Source organism: Triturus cristatus, chromosome 1_2, assembly GCF_964204655.1.
Source record: "Triturus cristatus chromosome 1_2, aTriCri1.1, whole genome shotgun sequence".
In the NCBI taxonomy this organism is placed as follows: Eukaryota; Metazoa; Chordata; class Amphibia; order Caudata; family Salamandridae; genus Triturus; species Triturus cristatus.
Genome location: NC_140580.1, coordinates 65,171,915 through 65,190,533, shown reverse-complemented (window position 1 = coordinate 65,190,533; position 18,619 = coordinate 65,171,915). Strand labels below are relative to the sequence as shown.

The window sequence follows — 18,619 nt, the reverse complement described above, 5'->3', positions numbered from 1 at the left end:
TCAACTGATTCTGAATCCCTCCAAAACTGAATTCCTCCTCCTCTCCTCCTCACTTTCTCCTCCCCCGGTTCAATCATGGATGGATCAGATGAATCTACTTAACAATAAACCCATCATTGTCGACAGCACAAAATCCCTTGGTGTCATACTCGACAAAAAACTCAATCTACTCTCCCACATTAATTCCATTGCAAAGTCTGCTCGATACCAACTGTGCCTTCTTTGGGGGATTCGTCGCTTCTTCCCGGAGCAAGACCTTAAAACCCTGGTCCAATCGCTGGTTCTCTCCAGACTGGACTACTGCAATTCTCTTCTTACTGGCCACCCCAAATCCCACCTGTCCCCCCTTATATCTGTTCTCCATTCGGCAGCTCGTTTCATATATGGGGCCAAAAGAAGCGACCACATCACACCCATTTTATCCACCCTCCGTTGGCTTCCCATTGAGGCAAGATCTATCTACAAGACTGCCTGTATCACCCACAAAGCCTTGCACTCCTCCTCTCCTCGCTACCTGGCGAATAAACTGAAACTCTCTGGAGGCTCTAGACCATAACGTAATGCAGAAAATGTATTGCTTGAACCTCCCACTTTCAAGAAGGAAAGATCAATGGCCCAATCCTTTTCAGGCAACGTGGTGAGATTCTGGAACTCACTTCCTCCTCAGCTCCGGACCACCACCTCTTCCCAGGCCTTCAAAACTGACCTCAAAGTTCTCCTCCTTCAAAGACACTTCCAAATTTAATTCACGCCCTCTCTATTATCTGAAGGAAGTTGTAGTGGCAGAGTGAGGGAGGCGAGACGATGTGTTGAAAAAGATAACGCTTTATTATTCTTAGTGCTCAGTACAACGGCCCACGGGGAGCGGGCGGGGAGACAACCGCTAGAGAAGATTCCGCGCTCCCGTCTGCCGATCCGCCGCGCCCCGCTGACGTCACGGCCGACCTCGAAGTGCGATTGGCCGTGATGTCAGGAGGGCAGGCGAACAGCGAGGAAAGACTGCGTTCGTCCCCGCGGAGCTAGTCCGCTAATATCATGTACAACATCTCCCTTATCAACAGAAAAATAAATAGAACACATTACCATCTCATAACAAAGTCATCAAATCTCTTGGGTGCTCTGACATGCCGTGTCGGCCTGCTAGGGGTAACATACGGGGTTTGTGCCACCCCACCAACACCTGTACCGGGCTCCCCATGTTGCGACTGTCACACCTCTCTGGTCTGGGGCCTGCGCCCATCTGCCTCTCAACACCTCCCGTGCCATGCCATGTGCTCCCGCTCGTAAGTGCGCTTCCGCATCCGGCCCAACCCTGTGCGGGGGAATTGCCCCCAACCTCATCATCGCACATACTTCCGCCGGTGACCTCATTGTCTTGCCATTCAAGCACACTATCATCGCTCTCGGACTCACGCATGTGACCACTGTTCATGATGATTTCCTCTTGCCCAGCTTTGAGCTTGACTATGTCGTCCTTGCTACGCCATCCCCCACCTTCCAGACACACGGCCCCTCTGGTTGCTCCGTGTACCCGCAATGGGGTTTGAAATACGGATTCCCCCTTCATTACTTTGTAGGGCTTCTTCACCAGTACCCAATCTCCCTGCGCAATTTCCTTCGGTTTGGCTCTGTTAACCATGCCAGCATACTGTTTGTTGCTCTCTTGCTTAGCCACTATGCGCTCCTTGACTCTCAACCCCTCTTCCTGTATATCCTCCGTTCCATCCCTCATGTCATACCACTTGTTGAATTTGGGGGTAAGCTCGCTCATGCACCGTCTCCCTCTCATCAAATAGAACGGCGTATGTCCTGTGACTTCATTAGGCGTGTTATGGAAAGTGTGCACCTTATCAGCCAAAAACGCCTTCACGTTCATTTGAGACGCAACAGCCTGTTGTATACCTTCTTTAAGGAACCTGTTCATCCGCTCGACCTGCCCATTGCTCTTCGGGCTGTACAGTGGAGTCTTCTCCTGCTTGATTCCTAGCTTGGCCAGGAAATCCGTCATCTGCCGGGATACCAACTGGGTACCATTGTCGGAAACCATGATCTTCGGCTGCCTCTCCGTCGCAAAGATTTTCTTCAGCACCTTGATCACCCGGTCAGTAGTAACCTCCCTAACGAACTTGTAGTGGATCCACTTTGAGAAGTAGTCCGTAAGGACAATGAGATGCCTGCAGTCATCCGGCAGTATGGTAAACGGGCCTGCGAAATCTATGGCAATCTTGCACCATGGGCCGACCGAAATGTCCACCATCTGCAGTTCCCCCTTGGCCGTCTTCCAATGTTTGTCGGCTCTCAAACACGGCCCGCATCTATCAATGAAGCCGCAGACGTCGCTGCACATCCCCGGCCACCAGTAGTACTGCTTGAGGAGGTTTTTGGTGGCTGTACTCCCCGGGTGCCCCCTGTGAGCAATCCTGATCAGCTTGTCCCTCAGACCTTCCGGGGGCACAAACAGTTCATGCCTTTTCAGGAAGCCAGCTTCAATCGTAAGTTCCGCGCTTATCTGCTGGAAACATCTGAGTGCCCCGTGCAAGTTCCAGACTGGAGGCCAATGAGTCGTCATGTGGTCCACTACCCTTCGGATGGTCACGTCTTTTTCCTGGGCAGCCAGCCATTCTTCCTCAGAGATAGACCCCTCGCAAATGGCCGTCGCGTCTACCATCGCCACCACACACTCCGTGTCGTCCAGGGAACCTTCTTCCTCGCCGGCGATAGGCAAGCGCGATAGGCAATCCGCCCTGCTGTTGAGGCCACCCTTGATGTGTCTGATGCTGAAGTGGTATTCCTGCAATTTGGACAGCAAGCGCAGGAGTCTCGAGCTGGCTTTTCCATTACCGCGGCCTTCGCCGTCTATCATATAAATCAACGGTTTGTGATCAGTGACTAGCTCGAACTCTTTGCCCCACAAATAGTTCTTCAGTTTCTCCACTGCCCAGACGCACGCGAGCGTCTCCCGCTCGATAGTGCTATAATGTTTCTCCGCGTCGCTCAGCGACCGGTATATGAACACGATGGTGCTTTCCTTCTTCCCTTGGAATTGGCAGAACACTGCGCCGATACCTTTGGCGCTGGCTTCGACAGTGATGACATTCCGGTGATCCTTGTTATAAGGCTGTAACACTGGAGCCGCAACAATGGCCAGCTTAACTGATTCGAAGGCAGCTCGTTGTTCCTGCGCCCATACATACTTTTCGTTCTTCCGCAGCAGTTTCCTAAGAGGCTCCACTGTGAGTGCGTAACCCTGCATGAACTTCGAGTAGTACTCGCTGAGCCCCAGGAATGACCGCAAGGCGTCCTTATCTCCGGGACATGGGGCCTCTCGAATGGCCTTCACCAGGTCCTCCTTGGGCGCAATACCATCCGGAGTCAGAACGTGCCCCAGATAGTCTATCCTGCCCTCCATGAACTTGCACTTGTCCTTGGAGACCGTCATCCCTTTCTCCCGCAGGATCGCCAGCACCGTGCCCAGCAGCTACGGGTGCCCCTTCTCATCCTCCGTGTGGATCAGTATGTCATCCTGGAATGCTTCGACGCCCTTCATGTCGCAGAAAAGCAAGTCCATCAACTTCTGGAAGACACCCGACGCTGATGCAAGGCCGAAGGGGAGCCGGACGTACCTGTACGCTCCGAACGGGGTAATGAAGGTGATCAGTTTTTTGGACTCCTCCGTGAGACACACCTGGTGGTATGCTGACTTCAGGTCTATCAGGGTGAAGAACTTGGACCCTGACGTGGACGACAGAATTTCTTGGATGTTGGGCAGCGGATGGCAGTTCACTAGGATATTTTTGTTCAAGGACCGCAGGTCCACACATAGACGAATGTCCCCTGTCCTCTTCTTCTTGGACACCACTATCGCGGACACCCATTCTGATGCGCCTGCCTCCTCTATCACGCCTTCCTGCTGCAACTTATCGAGGACCTTCTTCAGTTCCCCTCTGACAGAGAGAGGGACAGTTCTGACCTTATGCTTTATCGGTATTGCCCCTTCTTTCAACTGTATGGCGTGTACAAACCCTCTCACACGCCCCAACTCATTCCTAAAAACGGACTCAAATTCGCCAATGACCTCAGCCAATCCCCCATGCACTTCGCCAGGTTGTATGTAGCCAACCCAGTCATCACGCAGAACAATGGGATCGTCGGCTCCCGGGACTAGCATCACACCCAGCTTCGCCAGGTCCTTCCACCCCACAAGGCTTCTCCCTTTCTCAGCCACATAGACCTTCGTCATCACAGTGCGCCCTCGAAAGGTGAGTGTATCGCAGAAAAACCCTTTCATCACAATATCCTGTTCCCCAAAGGCCTTGGGATTCACATCAGTCTCACGCAACCGCACTCCCTGCCACTTCGCATCAAACGTGGTGTCAGATATCAGGGTTATAGGGGAACCAGAGTCAGCCGTAAACTGCAGCTCTACAGCACCAATCATAACGGAGCCAATAGGCCCCTTCACTCTGCGGTCCTCGGCATCAATGGACAACACTATGTCCGCACTCGCCTCCGCATCGCTATCACTCACCGAGCTCACTTTCATGCCCCCACCCGGTTTCCTTGCCTTGCACACAGCTGCAAAATGGCCCACCTTCCTGCATTTAGTGCAGCTCTTGGTCAGAGCCGGGCAAGACTTGCTATCAGCCAAGTGGTCCCGCGCCCCACATCTAAAGCAGGCGAACGGCCTCCTGCCACCCCCTCTATCACTTGCTGCTTTGTCGGGAGTCCTTGACACACTTTTACTTTTGTCCTGCACGTAGCACACCGTCGAAGCCTGACTAGTGCATGCAAGCTCCCTAGTGGACACCATGGAGCGCTCAACGGCCTTCGCAATGGCCACCACATCCTTCAGGGATGGGTTTCTACATGACAGCAATCTCTCCTGCACCTTCTTAGAGTGGCAATAGAACACCACCTGATCTCTGATGTAAGTATCGGTCATCTCCGCAAATTCACAGTCTTGCGCCAGAACGCGTAAGCAGGCAATGTACTCCTCAATAGTCTCTCCTTCCTCCTGTCGCCGCAGAGCAAACTTATGGCGCCCCACCATGATGTTACCTTCCTCGGAATACTGCAGTTCAAGCCGCTTAACCGCCTCTTGATACACATTCAGAGGAGCGGGAACCCCGGGGGGGTCCACGAACACTGGCAGACTGTCAAAAACTTCCTGGCCGGCCTTCCCCAGCAGTCCGAACAATAGCGCCTTCTTGCGCTCGGGGCTATATCCCTCGCCGTCTATGGAAACGATATAGTTCTCAAACGCACGTAGCCACCCCTTCCATTTCATGCACGGCTTACCAGGAGAATCAAGGAACAGAGGAGGTACGCAGATGTTGACCGGCTGAGCCATCGTCGGAGGTCAGGGACCGCAGCAGGAGGACGACGACCACAAGGACAGCCACCGGACAGGCACGGCTGGCAGCACGACCTGGAACCTCAGCACGCAGAACTGGACCACGCCTGCAGATGCACCTGCAAGTAGGGCCCCACGCCCACCGGAGCACACTGGGTGGGACAGGGAAGGATGATCCTCACGGCACACCTCCTGGGCACACGAGACAGCAAAGGCCAGCACTCCAGCCCCCTCAGCCAGCAGCAGACTGTACCGCCGGGGACCAGAGGGGACACGCAGCATCCAGCTGGCAGCAGGACAGACCAAACGTCGTCAGGATGCCCACGTGGTTGCAAGAGGACCAGCAGAGGGCAGCACCGCAGCAATGGAGGAGCACGAGGGGCTCAGGGCACCGGATTCCCCACGTGGGCCGCACAGCGTCAATTAACCCTCGTCGCCATTTGTAGTGGCAGAGTGAGGGAGGCGAGACGATGTGTTGGAAAAGATAACGCTTTATTATTCTTAGTGCTCAGTACAACGGCCCACGGGGAGCGGGCGGGGAGACAACCGCTAGAGAAGATTCCGCGCTCCCGTCTGCCGATCCGCCGCGCCCCGCTGACGTCACGACCGACCTCGAAGTGCGATTGGCCGTGACGTCAGGAGGGCAGGCGAACAGCGAGGAAAGACTGCGTTCGTCCCCGCGGAGCTAGTCCGCTAACATCATGTACAACAGAAGTCCTCATTATAGGAAATTCTGTTCTCCATGACTATAGAAGTGCCTTCCCAGTGTGTTCTTGTGGTTTGAGTGTCTGCCATTGATGGCAGTACTATAGTTCTACTTGTATTTTGTACTCTTTTGTAACATGCACACGTCACTTTTCACTTTTCCTCTTGTAACGTATCGTTTGCTACCTCTTGTATTTTGTTTGCTTTTGATACATGGACAATTGCCACCATTGCCTCATGTAACGTAACGTTTGTTCTTGTGTTTTGAGTGTCTGCCATTTATTGCAGTATTATACCTCTACTTGTACTTAGTACGCTTTTGTAACATGCACACGTCACTTTTTCCTCTTGTAACGTATCGTTTGCTACCTCTTGTATTTTGTTTGCTCTGTCTTGATACATGCACAATTGTCATTATTGCCTCATGTAACGTAACGTTTGCTTTTGTAAAATGCTCACTTGTAATTTTCTCCTCATGTATCATTACTGTTCCTATTGTGAGTGAAGCGCTCTGACACCTTCGGGTAAAGTCCGCGCTATAGAAAAACGCATAGAAATAAATAATGAAATAAAAATTACATAAAGAAGTTTCGGCCGCATCTAGGGACACCATTTCCCATAAGGCCACCGTCCGGGTCAGGAAGTGAGTGAACCTCGGGTGCGTCGTTCTGTTGAGCGCGTTGCATTGTGGGAGGGAGGGGGGTATCCATCATGGCGGCTTCCATTTCTGGTTACACCTTCAGTTCCGTGTGTTTTCACAGCGCCAACAGCGGAGCAGACCATGTGAGCGGGGCAAGAGGGAAAGTGGGAGGAGGGCAAGGGAAATGGCGACTTGTTGTTAGGGATGGCTTGTTATGATAACCTGGCAGAGAGGCAAGGTAGAGTAAGATCCTGAAGTTAGAGTGAATTGGGGCGGGGCAGATAGGGCCAAAGAGAAAGACTCGTTAATAGACAGATACCTAAGTAGTCGAACCTCTGACAGTCGGTGTAGTATACTGATGACTCCCTTCCCAGGTGAAGCAATGCCTTGGAGGGCGGGGGACAGCATCTACAGGGTGTACTGTGAGGAATGTGAGCCTCTGATATGCAGTGTCATGCGAACGAGGCTTTAACAGATAGACAAACTTATATCGATACGTGGAAGGCGACCAACTCTGACCGCAGACCGCTTGAGGAATGATATCAGTGTCAGTGTACCCTGAATATTGGTGCCAATGAGGAATTAATGAGACCTCTGGAAGGGCGGTGCTCTGAACAACGTCTGCTAGTTACAGAGCATTTTTTCGGAAATGAGATCACAGGCAGTCGGTGGTTGCTTTGAGCAAGAAGCCCTGATGAATCCTGATGGAATTTGCCACCCCACTCTCCGATTATGCCCAATTATGAGGCCCAATGAAACGATGTTACTGTGGGCTCTAAGAAGCTCTGTTCATTGACAGACGGTGTCCTAAGAATTACGGGGCAGATTTACAAGAAACTGACGCATCTCTGCATGGTAGCAGAGATGCGTCAGTTTACTGGCATCACACAAAAAAAACCCTTGCGCCACCATGGATGCGGCGCACCATGGCGCAAGGACTGATGGATGCGTCACGCATCTGTTGGCGCAAAGGTCACGCATTCTTGGAGTCATGTCGCAAGTACGACGTAACTCCAGCAATGCTCAGGAAGGCCTATATCTATTGTACTGCGTCACTCCTTACACCTGCTTCAAGCAGGCGTAAGGTTTTGACGCAGTGACGTTGTAGAAGTGGCGCTGTGAAATCTTGTAGATTTCACTGCGTCACTTTTGCAAGGCTTTCTTGCGTTGGAACACCCACCCTTCATACGTTATATCTGACGCACGTGTAATGTGACGCAGGGCTTTACAACGTGATGCATCTCTAGATGCGTCACATTGTAAATGTGTCGCAACATGGTGCTTTGATTAACCGCCGCTGTGTCACAAAAGGGACGCAACGGTGGCACAAAAGTGTTGCAAGGGGCTTGTATATCTGCCCCTACGACTTTAGTACAGATAGTGTCCCTGGGAAGGACCCTGTGTGATAGGCGCTGCCTTGAAGACTGAAACCTAATGGCAGGTTGTGCTTTGAGAATTGAGTCATAGTTTCAGACTGTGCCGAGGATTCAGGCGAATTGATACACAGTATACCAAGGAATGGATCCCTGATAGTGGCATGGGACCTTTGAGAGGCGGTGCACCAAGTGAAAACCACTACTGTGCAGTGGCCTGTGGATTGAGTTGCACTACCTAGTTATGCCGCAGAGAATGATACCCCTATCAGGCAGGATTGAGGTCCGTGCACAGTGAAATAAGACCACTTGATGTGCTTTGCCCTCCTGAAAGAAACCTAGTAATACGTGTGCTTTCAGAAACAATGGCCCTGACCGGTGGCGCTGCAAAGATTTAGACCTATTGACGGTGTCCTTATGACTCGAATCCATTGATAGTGTCCTAGAGAGTGAGACATTCTGCCATGTTGTGCACTGAGAAATGAAACCCCATGACAAGTTAAAATGTGTGGAGTGGTCCCTTTGGAATGATACTCTTGACAAGCAGGTGCCTATAGGAATGCAACCAGGTGACTCACTTTAGCATTAGCAACAAGACTTAATGGCAACCGGTGCCTGGAGGTAAGAGACCTGGTGACAGGCGTTGCTTTGTTTGAGCAAAGAGATGTCAAGCTGTACACCTCAGGATTTCTGTGTTTTAGTGTTAGCTTTTACATAACCCTACCGTAAAACAATGAATCAATCAGTTGCAATAGTATCTGCAATTGATAAACAATAGAAGATGTGAGGATTAGGTGACTGTACAACTTGGGAGGAGATGCCGCCATTATGTGTTTTAATTGAAGCCATAGGTGAGGTTTGAACTAACGTTATTCGAAGAGGCTTTTGAATGATAGACCACGGCTAATGACTATCGAGGGAAAGTGAGTTGTAAATTGCGCTCGAAGTGGTTAAACAGATTTGTGCAGAAGACTTCGGTTATTCCGTGGAGATTAATTTTAAGATAATTTTTACCTCAGGTGTGAAGGATCAGTTCTTAATTAGAACATAGCATCAGTGTCTTGGTTTATGGAATTTACTTTTTTTCTAGGTCGTGTCTTATTTGAAGGTAATGGATTTTCAGTACGGAGCTGGGTTTTAAGAGCAAGCTTGGACTGTTGCTGGCTCATAATATAGTGTTCTTTAAAGAGGTATGTTAACGGCTTTTTCCTAAATTGGAGCAAGGTTGGGGCAGTCCTCATGGATACCAGGAATGTCTTTGGCCTGTTGCATTGTTTTTGGCACTTCTTCGCCTCCAGTCCGATGGTGTCCAGGCTGTGGATTTTCCGAAAGCCATAGGAGTTGCGAAGCTTGTATGTCACATCGGCATAAGTGATGGCTTTTGAGGTGATGCAGCTCGTTTTGAAGATGGTGGAGTTCAGTGATTGTGGGAGTTGATGTGGTTATAGTTTTTCAAGCAGGTGATGAGGCATGCTGATGCATATAGAATGTCCTTAATAGAGGCAAGTGTGGCATCTTTGAGGCTGTGGAGCACAGTGGTGCCACCATTCGTGTGACTAGGGCAAGAGCTTAAACAGCAGTTGTGAAATTGATTCTGTTAAAAATATTTTTGCTTTCTTTAGAGTGGAGAGCTAGTACCAGGACTTTTTAGTTTTTCTTGGTGATATGTTCTTTGACAGTATGATCGATGTTCAGGGGTAATCTGTGTGACTTGACATTGGGTGAGGAGTTACAGTTCGATTCTAAGTTAATATAGATGAGCTAGGTTGGAGCAGCTCTAGCCTATTTTTGACTAATAGCAGCAATTCCATTTTATTAGAGTTATGCCTCAGGTAGGTGCTGGGCACATAAGACTGAAAGATGCGCATGCAGTGTTTAAGGCATTGGTTGTCTGGAGCAGTGGAGACCTTTAAACAGAGCTGTGTGTCAGTGTATTGGTGAATTTTGATGTTCTCTCGGAGGAGAGCCCCAAGGTGTTACATGTTGAGGTTAAAGATGACCGGGGATAAGATGGAACCTGGGAACATTTCAGGTGATCATGGACCTGGTGCCCATATGAAGGAACTGGTATCCGTTCAATAGGTATGATGAAAACTAGTGAATCCCTTTTGAGACTTCAGGGTCTGGATGATGGTGGGGTGGTAGATAGTGTTGAAAGCAACTGACAGGTCCAGAAATGTCAGAAGGCAAGACTATGATATAAAGTAGTTGTCACTGTGCTGCAGTAAGATCTGAAATATACAAAAAGTGATGGATGGAATGCTTGAATTAGTCTCGTTCACTGGTAATTACTTGGGGCAGCATTTCAATCCTTCAGTCCTAGGTTGCTTGTTGTCCGGTTCACAGAGGACCTGGCCTGGCAGTTGGGGCTTGACTGTTTCCATCGGGGCAGGGTCAAGACTGAATTGCATATGGCTGGGTCGAAACTGGTGTGCAAAATAAGGATGGCCTTGGAAGCGGCCTCAAGTAATTTCCAGTGGCGTTTTGTGCGTACTGCAGTATGAACTGAAGCTGAATTGATAGCTGTGTAGGAGATGGTTGGTGTTAATATGGTCTTGAAGTAGAGCATTGACTTTTTTTCAGTGAGCTTGCTGATGCAGGGTATGAGCAGTAGGCCAATAGTTGGCAAGGTCTTATCTACTGTGTATGATAAAGGCCTGAAAGACTATGGAAGATACGAAATCGAATATCTCACCTGATTGCATAAGCTTTCTCACTCGCAGAGGGGGCTTTCCCCACAGTTTGGGGTTGTAGGATGGTTGAGGGTTTCTGGGGAGAGGTCTTCCGAGCTTTGAGTGAGATCTTGGAGTGACTTCATGCGGATACTCCCAACATCTCAAAGACCTAGAAATTGCTTAGGGAGGCGGAAATGTTTAGTAAGTGTGGGGTTATGCCTCGTTAAATGAGAAATTGTAAAGAAGTGGAAGGTCAAATAAACACCCAGGCCCTCAGTGAGTGACTAGGCAGCATGGATCCGTCAGAGACACCAATGTACTTAGTTAAGTTTGAGTTGCCTCACGCTGTAAACACGCTCCGATTTGGAGCAGTTGATAGAACACTTTATCATTGCTACTTAGTGTTGACATGGGCTGTAATATGCTACATTGCTCCAGACCTCATGAATCACCTGTGCCATTGAAATACTTGTGGGAGAGAAGCAACAGTGGAGTTGAGTTGTCATGCTGTTACTCTCATTGATGTTGGCCACTTACTGCTGTCTTTCATAATGCTGTTGTCACTACCACACTGGATTTCATATTATTGTTGCTTGTTTTGAAATTCCTGTAAAGGTATTTATGTAAAAAAAAAAATTCACTCCAAATGAGGTGTAAAGCGGTGTACACTGGCTTTTAGGGTGTAGGAAAACACATCATGGATGTATTTCTGAGGGGCGATTATGCAGGAATGACTAGAACCAGGAGGTTACATTTGGTGACAGTGGTGAGATCATTGATTTGGCTAGAATTGATGTTGGAACACATATGATTTGTAAGGTTTGACAATGGGAACTTTGAGATCTAGAGATGGGTTAAAACAAAACCAGTTAACAATACAAAGGTGTAGTGGGGTGAGTGTATGGTACTTGATATTGTCTGTCTTGGAACGATTGAAGGAATTTCATGGACTACAGCTTCCAAAGTAACTGAGGCAGTTCTTCATCTAGATGGGATCTCTCACGTCTGTTACATTGATGGAGATTTTTTTGTAAGTAAATGCTTATGAGTATTAAAAACCAACATGGTATTTCAGTGTAAATTTTGAAGAGAAATGGCAACAGTTGAGTTTTGAGGCTTTTCGTAACACATGGTTGGTACAAATTGTCAACAGTCTGAGATGAAGGATGAGAGCTTCTCACATGCCCGTACACAATGAGGGAGAGAGAGCCCTCGGTCACATTGTCAGTAGTATAGAAAGCCCCTAATGATTTCTGAAACGGCAAGAAGCCAAGAGTCGTAATGATCATGCATGGAGAGAATCTTATCAACTACTTGAAGGCTGCTGTTCTCAATGTTGTTCCTAGGCTGGGATCTAGAATGTTAGTGTCAAAGGGCGTAATGTGGGTGCTTGTTCTTGAGGATGCGTAGCACTACCTTTCAGGATATTACCCGACCATGCTTCATTAACTTGGGTGGGACAGTATCATTAAAGCAGCACGTCTGTTTCATATTGTAGAGAAAGGTTTTTGAATTTTGCAGAGTTGCTCATGACAAAGTGACCATTCTGAAATTTACAGTTTATTTAGATCAGGTACTCTTCTGGATTTTGACTGTTTACCAAGGAAGTTTTCACAAGAGAGTGTTGTAACTGGGTCAGTTTAGGATGGCAATAATTAGGTTTGGAAGAAATGTTGATTTAAGAGTCATGTTTGCGTAATACTCTTTGGAATTTTAAGTCATTGGTGAGGACGGGCTACGTGCATACGCCAGAGCTTTAAATGCATGACATTTTGTTCCCCTCATCCTTGAGGTTGGAAGTGAACCGGGCTTAGAGGGGTGGGCTTTATTTTTATATAGCAAAACAGTGCTAGACTGCCAATGATTTTTTTTTTTTTAAACAGGGTGTTTGTGTGCGTAACTCAAATGTATGCCATATATGCAAAAAACACCCTGACAACTAAAAGTGGTTTGGTGTTTTTATTACACCTTGACAATTTGTTAATTTTTTGACATACACATTCAACATTTAAATCATGTCAAAACAGGGACGAACAATCAAATAGAAAGATTAAACAAAACATGAATAACTGTACATAGACATTTAGACAATTGCAAACCCAATAAACTGACAGCACATAAAAAGGCAAAGAATGACCAGTCCTTCAATTTTACACAGAACAATGGCGGCACAGATTATTTACAATTCGTAAACCTGCAACCTGCCAAAGATAGCTAATCATACATGATCTGAATACAACAGGCTGATTGCCCTGTCTGCACACTGTGTTACTCTGTGGCTCAAGAAAAGAATTGTGACTAGCTGAGTCAGGTCGACGCATTTCGGAACCCCTACTTTCTTTAGGGTTCTCCTCAGGACTAGGTCGAACAATACAACATCATTCCACAATTTGAGATGGGTGCAATGGAGGTGACCAATGGGTGGTTTTTGAAATCGCTTTTTAAATGGAAATTTATCACGTATGAAAGATGAAACGTCTGTCGGGCATGTATGCTTACTAGGGCAACGGGGACGTGTCGTATTAAGATTTTATGCACCTCAGGTAGGTTAAAATTGTCTTTACTACGTGCTGTGGGAGGCGACTGTTTGCTTATCTTTAGGCACTTCAGGCAGAGGGAAGCTTCTGGTAATTAATGCTGAATTGCTTGAATCGAATTTCAATCCGGGGCACTGTGTCAGGCATGATGCGGGTAGATATGCATTCCGGCAGAGTGAATCCTGGGATCCACAGCTTCGGTATTTGAAGCGTCCCTCGCAGCCTTCACGTCTCTGAAATCTTCCGCATTGGTCAGATGTGAAGGCTGCGAGGGACGCTTCAACTGAGAGATCAACGGAGAGATCTAGCGGCAATTCTTCAGGACCTAACTAAGAAGATAAATCTACACTCAATTCATTGGTAATATCGTGTATTAACCTAGTTTTACCAGTTTAGTTGCACCAGAGGCATGTGAGGTCCGTAGGTGCAGTAGCCAATATAAAATCTAGTCAAGACTGGCCCCATCGGATTTCGGCATAGAATGGACATGTTAAAGTAACGATTGTCGTTTTCTCGTGCCCACATAGGACCTACCCTGCGGTGCATTTGTATCAGGTTAGGAGGCAGGATCATTAAAATTAGTTTACCTGATCCTCCTATTTCCCCGTTTTAATTCACATGGTCTACTAGAACCCACATCACTGCACTTCTACACTTTAGGGCCCCTTACACACACCGCACCAAACGGCAAGGAATAAAAGATCTCCGCCAAAGAGCCCCCACTGAGGGTGCCCGTCGGGTATTGCAGTGCCGACCCGACAAGGAGCATGCCCGATGATGAAGCATGACACCCAGCGGGCTGGGTGTGTGAGGGCCCTCATTCTGAAAGGAAGGATTCACCATCCTCCCTCTCATTAGCCACTATTGGATCTCGCCCCATGTTTGTTCCCCCCCTTAGGAACTGCAAACTCCTTTTTTTTTTTTTTTTTTTTTTTTTTTTTGTTTTGTTTTGTTACTTGTACTATGGCCCGTACGCTGGACCTTCATAGCCCTTTCTCGTCCCTCCTTTTTGTTAGCAGCGCGGCATGTGTGGCTAGCCATGTCTACCCCCAAGGCATCTGCTAGATTGACTGGAGGTGCCATGGACAAATTAAAATCAACTCCTGTCTCTCAAAGCCAACAAAAGTCATACTTGGGGTCCCGCAAGGCTCGATCCTCTCCCCGGCCCTCTTCAATCTTTTCATGGAGCCCCTCACAATCATCTTGAAAAAAGCTGGAGTGAATTACCACATTTACGCTGATGACACCCAAATCTATTTCAAAATCAAGTCTCCCAGCGACATCCAACACCTCAATGCCACTCTAACGGAGATCCAAACTTGGTTCAACGCTAACCACTTAAAACTCAATCCAGATAAAACAGAACTAATCCTATTCTCTCCAAAAAGCAACCATCGTCCAATCCAAGAGTGGCTCAAGATTCTGGTCGCCCTAAACTGCCCCATCGTCCTATCCGACTCAGTTAAGTCGCTAGGCATCACCCTTGACAAGAACTTATCTTTGGAGGCCCACATCAAAAACTCTGCAAAAAGTGCTCTTTTCTCCCTAAAACACCTCAAGAAATTGAAACCTTTTCTTCCCCATGATGACCTCAAGACAGTAGTCCAATCCCTAGTTCTCTTTAAAATCGACTACGGGAACGCCATCCTAACAGGGACTCCAAAAGCTCACCTAGCCCCTCTAAAGGCAGTGTTGAACATGGCCGCTCGACTCGTATCTGGAGTAAAAAGATTTGATCACATGACTCCAGCTCTCAACTCCCTCAACTGGCTTCCCATGGAAGGGAGGTGTATTTACAAACTGGCCTGCATCACACACAAAACCCTTCACTCTCCGGCCCCTAATTACCTGAACAACAAACTGGTAAGAGCAGGTCAATCCAGATCGCGGAGAAGCTCCAACTCACTCCTTCTTATTCATCTGAAACTGAAAAAGAAAACCACACAATACCGATCGTTCTCTGGCAACGCTCCCAGGATGTGGCATGCTCTCCCTATAGTCCTCAGATGCAACCACTCCTTCTCCTGTTTCAAAAGGGACCTGAAAATCCATCTCCTTAATAAATTCTTTCCTGACCAACGTCAACTAACCTAGACTTTAGTATCCGAGTTTACTCCTCTCTCTTGACATTCTAGGATAGTTGGCTACCGGACTGTGTTAACCACCTTATATTCCATGCTGTATTTTTTTTTATCCCTGGTTTTGCTTCCTTACTGCCTACTATGTAATGCAATTTCCGTCTGTTTTTCTGTACAGTATGTATGTAAAGCGCTCTGATACCTACGGGTCAAGCTAGCGCTATATAAAACTTTAAAAATAAAATAAAAATGGACCACACATATCTGACAGCGTTCATACCTGGGACTGGTGGGGCATATGATCCTGGGGCTGGCATGTTTGGATCTCTCTTGGGCTTCTGAGGCCTTCCCCAGGCTTTCGTAGTCGCAGCGTCTCAAGGGGCTGCGATATTTGAAGCTTTTGCCTTCCACCGACCCTGGGTGCTTTGTGGAAGCAGCAAACTTTGCAGATTGACTGGACCACACACCGATGTAGTGATGGCCTCCAATACACCAGTCTGACAGGGATTATATTTGCTTTGTCCCACCATATGAGTTGAAGGTGCAGAAGGAGTAAACAGGACAAGGTGCACTTAATTGTCTCGCCAGCTTATTTCATTCTGCTGTAACCTAGCTCTCCTTTAACAATTGATCTTAGGGCACCTGCATCTGCTCAGGTTTGATCCTAGGAAGATATTAAGGGGTGCTGAAAAAAATCACATCCCTGAACCAAGTGCTCAACCTGAACATGTGGAAATACGGTCTGGGCTGAGGTGAATGACCTGTAGGGCATGCAGAAGAAATGTTCGTACTAATTTCGTGAACCTTGAGTGAATTGAACCCCAACTTTCACCAAATGCAAAGTCACTTGGATTTTTCCTGACACGGACTTCACCTTGAAGCAACATATTGACAAAAATACAACAATAGTGGGGTTCCAGCCCTCTCTTTTAAAGAAAGTGAAACCGTTTCCTCCAGAAAGCAACTTCAGAAATGCTGTTCAAGCCCTCATTTAAAATAAAACCAGATTTTATTGGATTTTCAGTAAACAAATGGCAATGGATTACTGGTTACAGTTGTGACATTTGAGAAGCGCCAAAGTCAATAAAAATGACTTGACAATAACACAAGTAAATCCTTTCAGTCACGGTCGGCCAAAACTCCCAATTGTGGGAGAGTATGGAATAAGGAAACATAAATGCCCAATGCCCATACTCGGCAACCCTTTACATAGTCTCCACATAAGAAAGTACTGCAATGGACAGGGATCCCCTCTGTCAGTCTTTATAGTCCCTATACATCTCTAATCTCCCCCCCCCCCCCCCCCCCCCAACTAGTCCTACCCCCCAGGCGTGTCGCTTACGATCGATCCCAATTTTTGTACTCTAGGGTTATCCCATGTTGTAGCTATCCTCCGCCCTAGCGAGGTTGTACCGTTGGAAATCCAGGAGGGGGGCACATGTGGTGGCGCGCCCAGCTTGATGTGTGGGCATTCACTAGGATCTGAGGGGAAAGCTTGGGGGGGAGCTAGTTGCCAGCACCCGGGCCATCTTCAGCCAGACTATCTTCCCTGTTCTCATCTGGGTGTTTCAGGAGCTCCACCCCCACCCTAGCTGTTTCTAATGTTTTCTCGCTCCCTGTTCTTTTTAGGTCTCGCCTAACCCAGCGCATGCGCTGGTCTGGCGAGACTTATTGAGAGGGCTCCAAAAAGTGCTACCAGGCCAGCCTACACCTACAGTGCATGTGTGCGGGCGCGCGCGCCGCGCTTAACCGCAATTACTTTCACTTTTGCGGCCGCACGGCCGCGAGCCATAGCCAATAGGTCTCGTTTTTGGGACCTTAAATGTATTTAGTTATGCAACTGTTGCATGGCTAAACACTTATAAGGTCCCAAAGGAGAGACCTATTGGCTATGCCAATGCTTGTTGCTATTTGCAGCCGGACTGCTCCCACGCATTCCGCCCATTTAACAAATCCTCTTGTCCATCTGGATATATTAGGGCCACTCCACGCTTTCCAATGACTAGGGATAGTCCTTTTGGCCAATACCAGCCCCAAGTCTAAAAACCTACTCGTGACCTTGTTCCTCGCTGCGTGGGGAGCCAGTGCAGCAGGCAATAACCTGGAGTCGTTTAAACCTCCCTGTCTGTTACAGTCGCCAATACTGTAGTAACCCCCTCCCAAAAACGACTCCAATTTGGGCAATCCCAAAACATATGCAGAAACCCTGCTCCCTCCATATTCCAGCAGGGGCAGGCGGCTGAGATGGTATCGAAGTATTTGTCAATTTTACCCGGGGTGAGGTACGCTCTATGCAAGATATAGAAGGGGACTTGCTAGAATCGCGTGTTCCTGGTGCTCTTCCAGGCTCTCTCAACCCCCCCCCCCACCAGCCCCTTGGTTTTCTAGCTCTCGCCTGAGCCAGCGCATAGTAAGTAGGCTTCAAAAATGTGGTTACGCGCACAGTTACGCGCACAGGCAACATTTGGCTTTCCTCTCTCGTCATGGCTCATTAAGCGCATGGCTCGCTGGCACCCATACGCTCGCGGGACACTGCAGCTGCTTTTACACTTGCCGCCGCGCGCGCCACACAACTCCCGGGCTTGTTTTTTTTTTTTTTCTTTCTCCACTGCTTGTCTTGCACAGCTGTCCTTGCCCTCACTTTATCGGCCTCCCAATGTCCGTGAATCCGCACCAATAGCGCGCACAAGCTAATATGCATGGCCATCCCCTCACTTCAACTACTCCACCTTGCAGTCTCTTCTCTAATCCCGGCTATGCCTCTTAACTGTGTTCGATGATCTTGTACAATTCTTGTCTTCTTGTCTCCTCAAATGCGCTGGTATGTGTTCGTGCCTCGCCCTATACATCCTCGCGTGGCGCTATCTACTTAATGTGCGGTATGTGCAATATATAAAGATACATCATGCTTGCAACTTGCATTACTGGTGACCGTTCCTAGCCCCTAGACGCGATTCACACGCAAGTCATATAAAGAGCACACTCTGTTTCAGGTTGGATTAGTTCCCTTCCGAGCTGTACAGAGTTACGTTGACTCCTAAGGTGCATACGTGTTAGCGCCTAGAGATGATTCTCTGTATATAGTGCTTCATCGATGTTTGGTCCATCATCAGATAAGAAAATAAACAAGTTTCTATTTATTCACTTTTGTAGCACGCCGCGGTTTAGATAGCGACGTACAAGTTGCAAATATTGCCAGCTTTGCTGCTTGTACCACGGCTTTAGTTTTAAACATGGCAGCTGCCTGCCTTTCTTGAT

General features: G+C 48.1%; 1 protein-coding gene across 2 annotated transcripts in view; it reads left to right on the top strand.

The window, feature by feature from the left end:
• The first annotated feature begins 6,745 nt into the window (after positions 1 to 6,745).
• The window catches only part of ABRAXAS2 (abraxas 2, BRISC complex subunit), a 313,192-nt gene continuing 301,318 nt past the window's right edge, over positions 6,746 to 18,619 (top strand). The window contains exon 1 of one of the 2 annotated variants that reach the window (XM_085601520.1): positions 6,746 to 6,841. In XM_085601520.1, the coding sequence (XP_085457646.1) occupies positions 6,770 to 6,841 (72 nt within the window). In that variant the 5' untranslated portion in view covers positions 6,746 to 6,769. Of the gene's footprint in view, positions 6,842 to 11,632; positions 11,777 to 18,619 lie in introns of those variants that run through there. The other variant, XM_085601512.1, reaches the window with a different exon arrangement.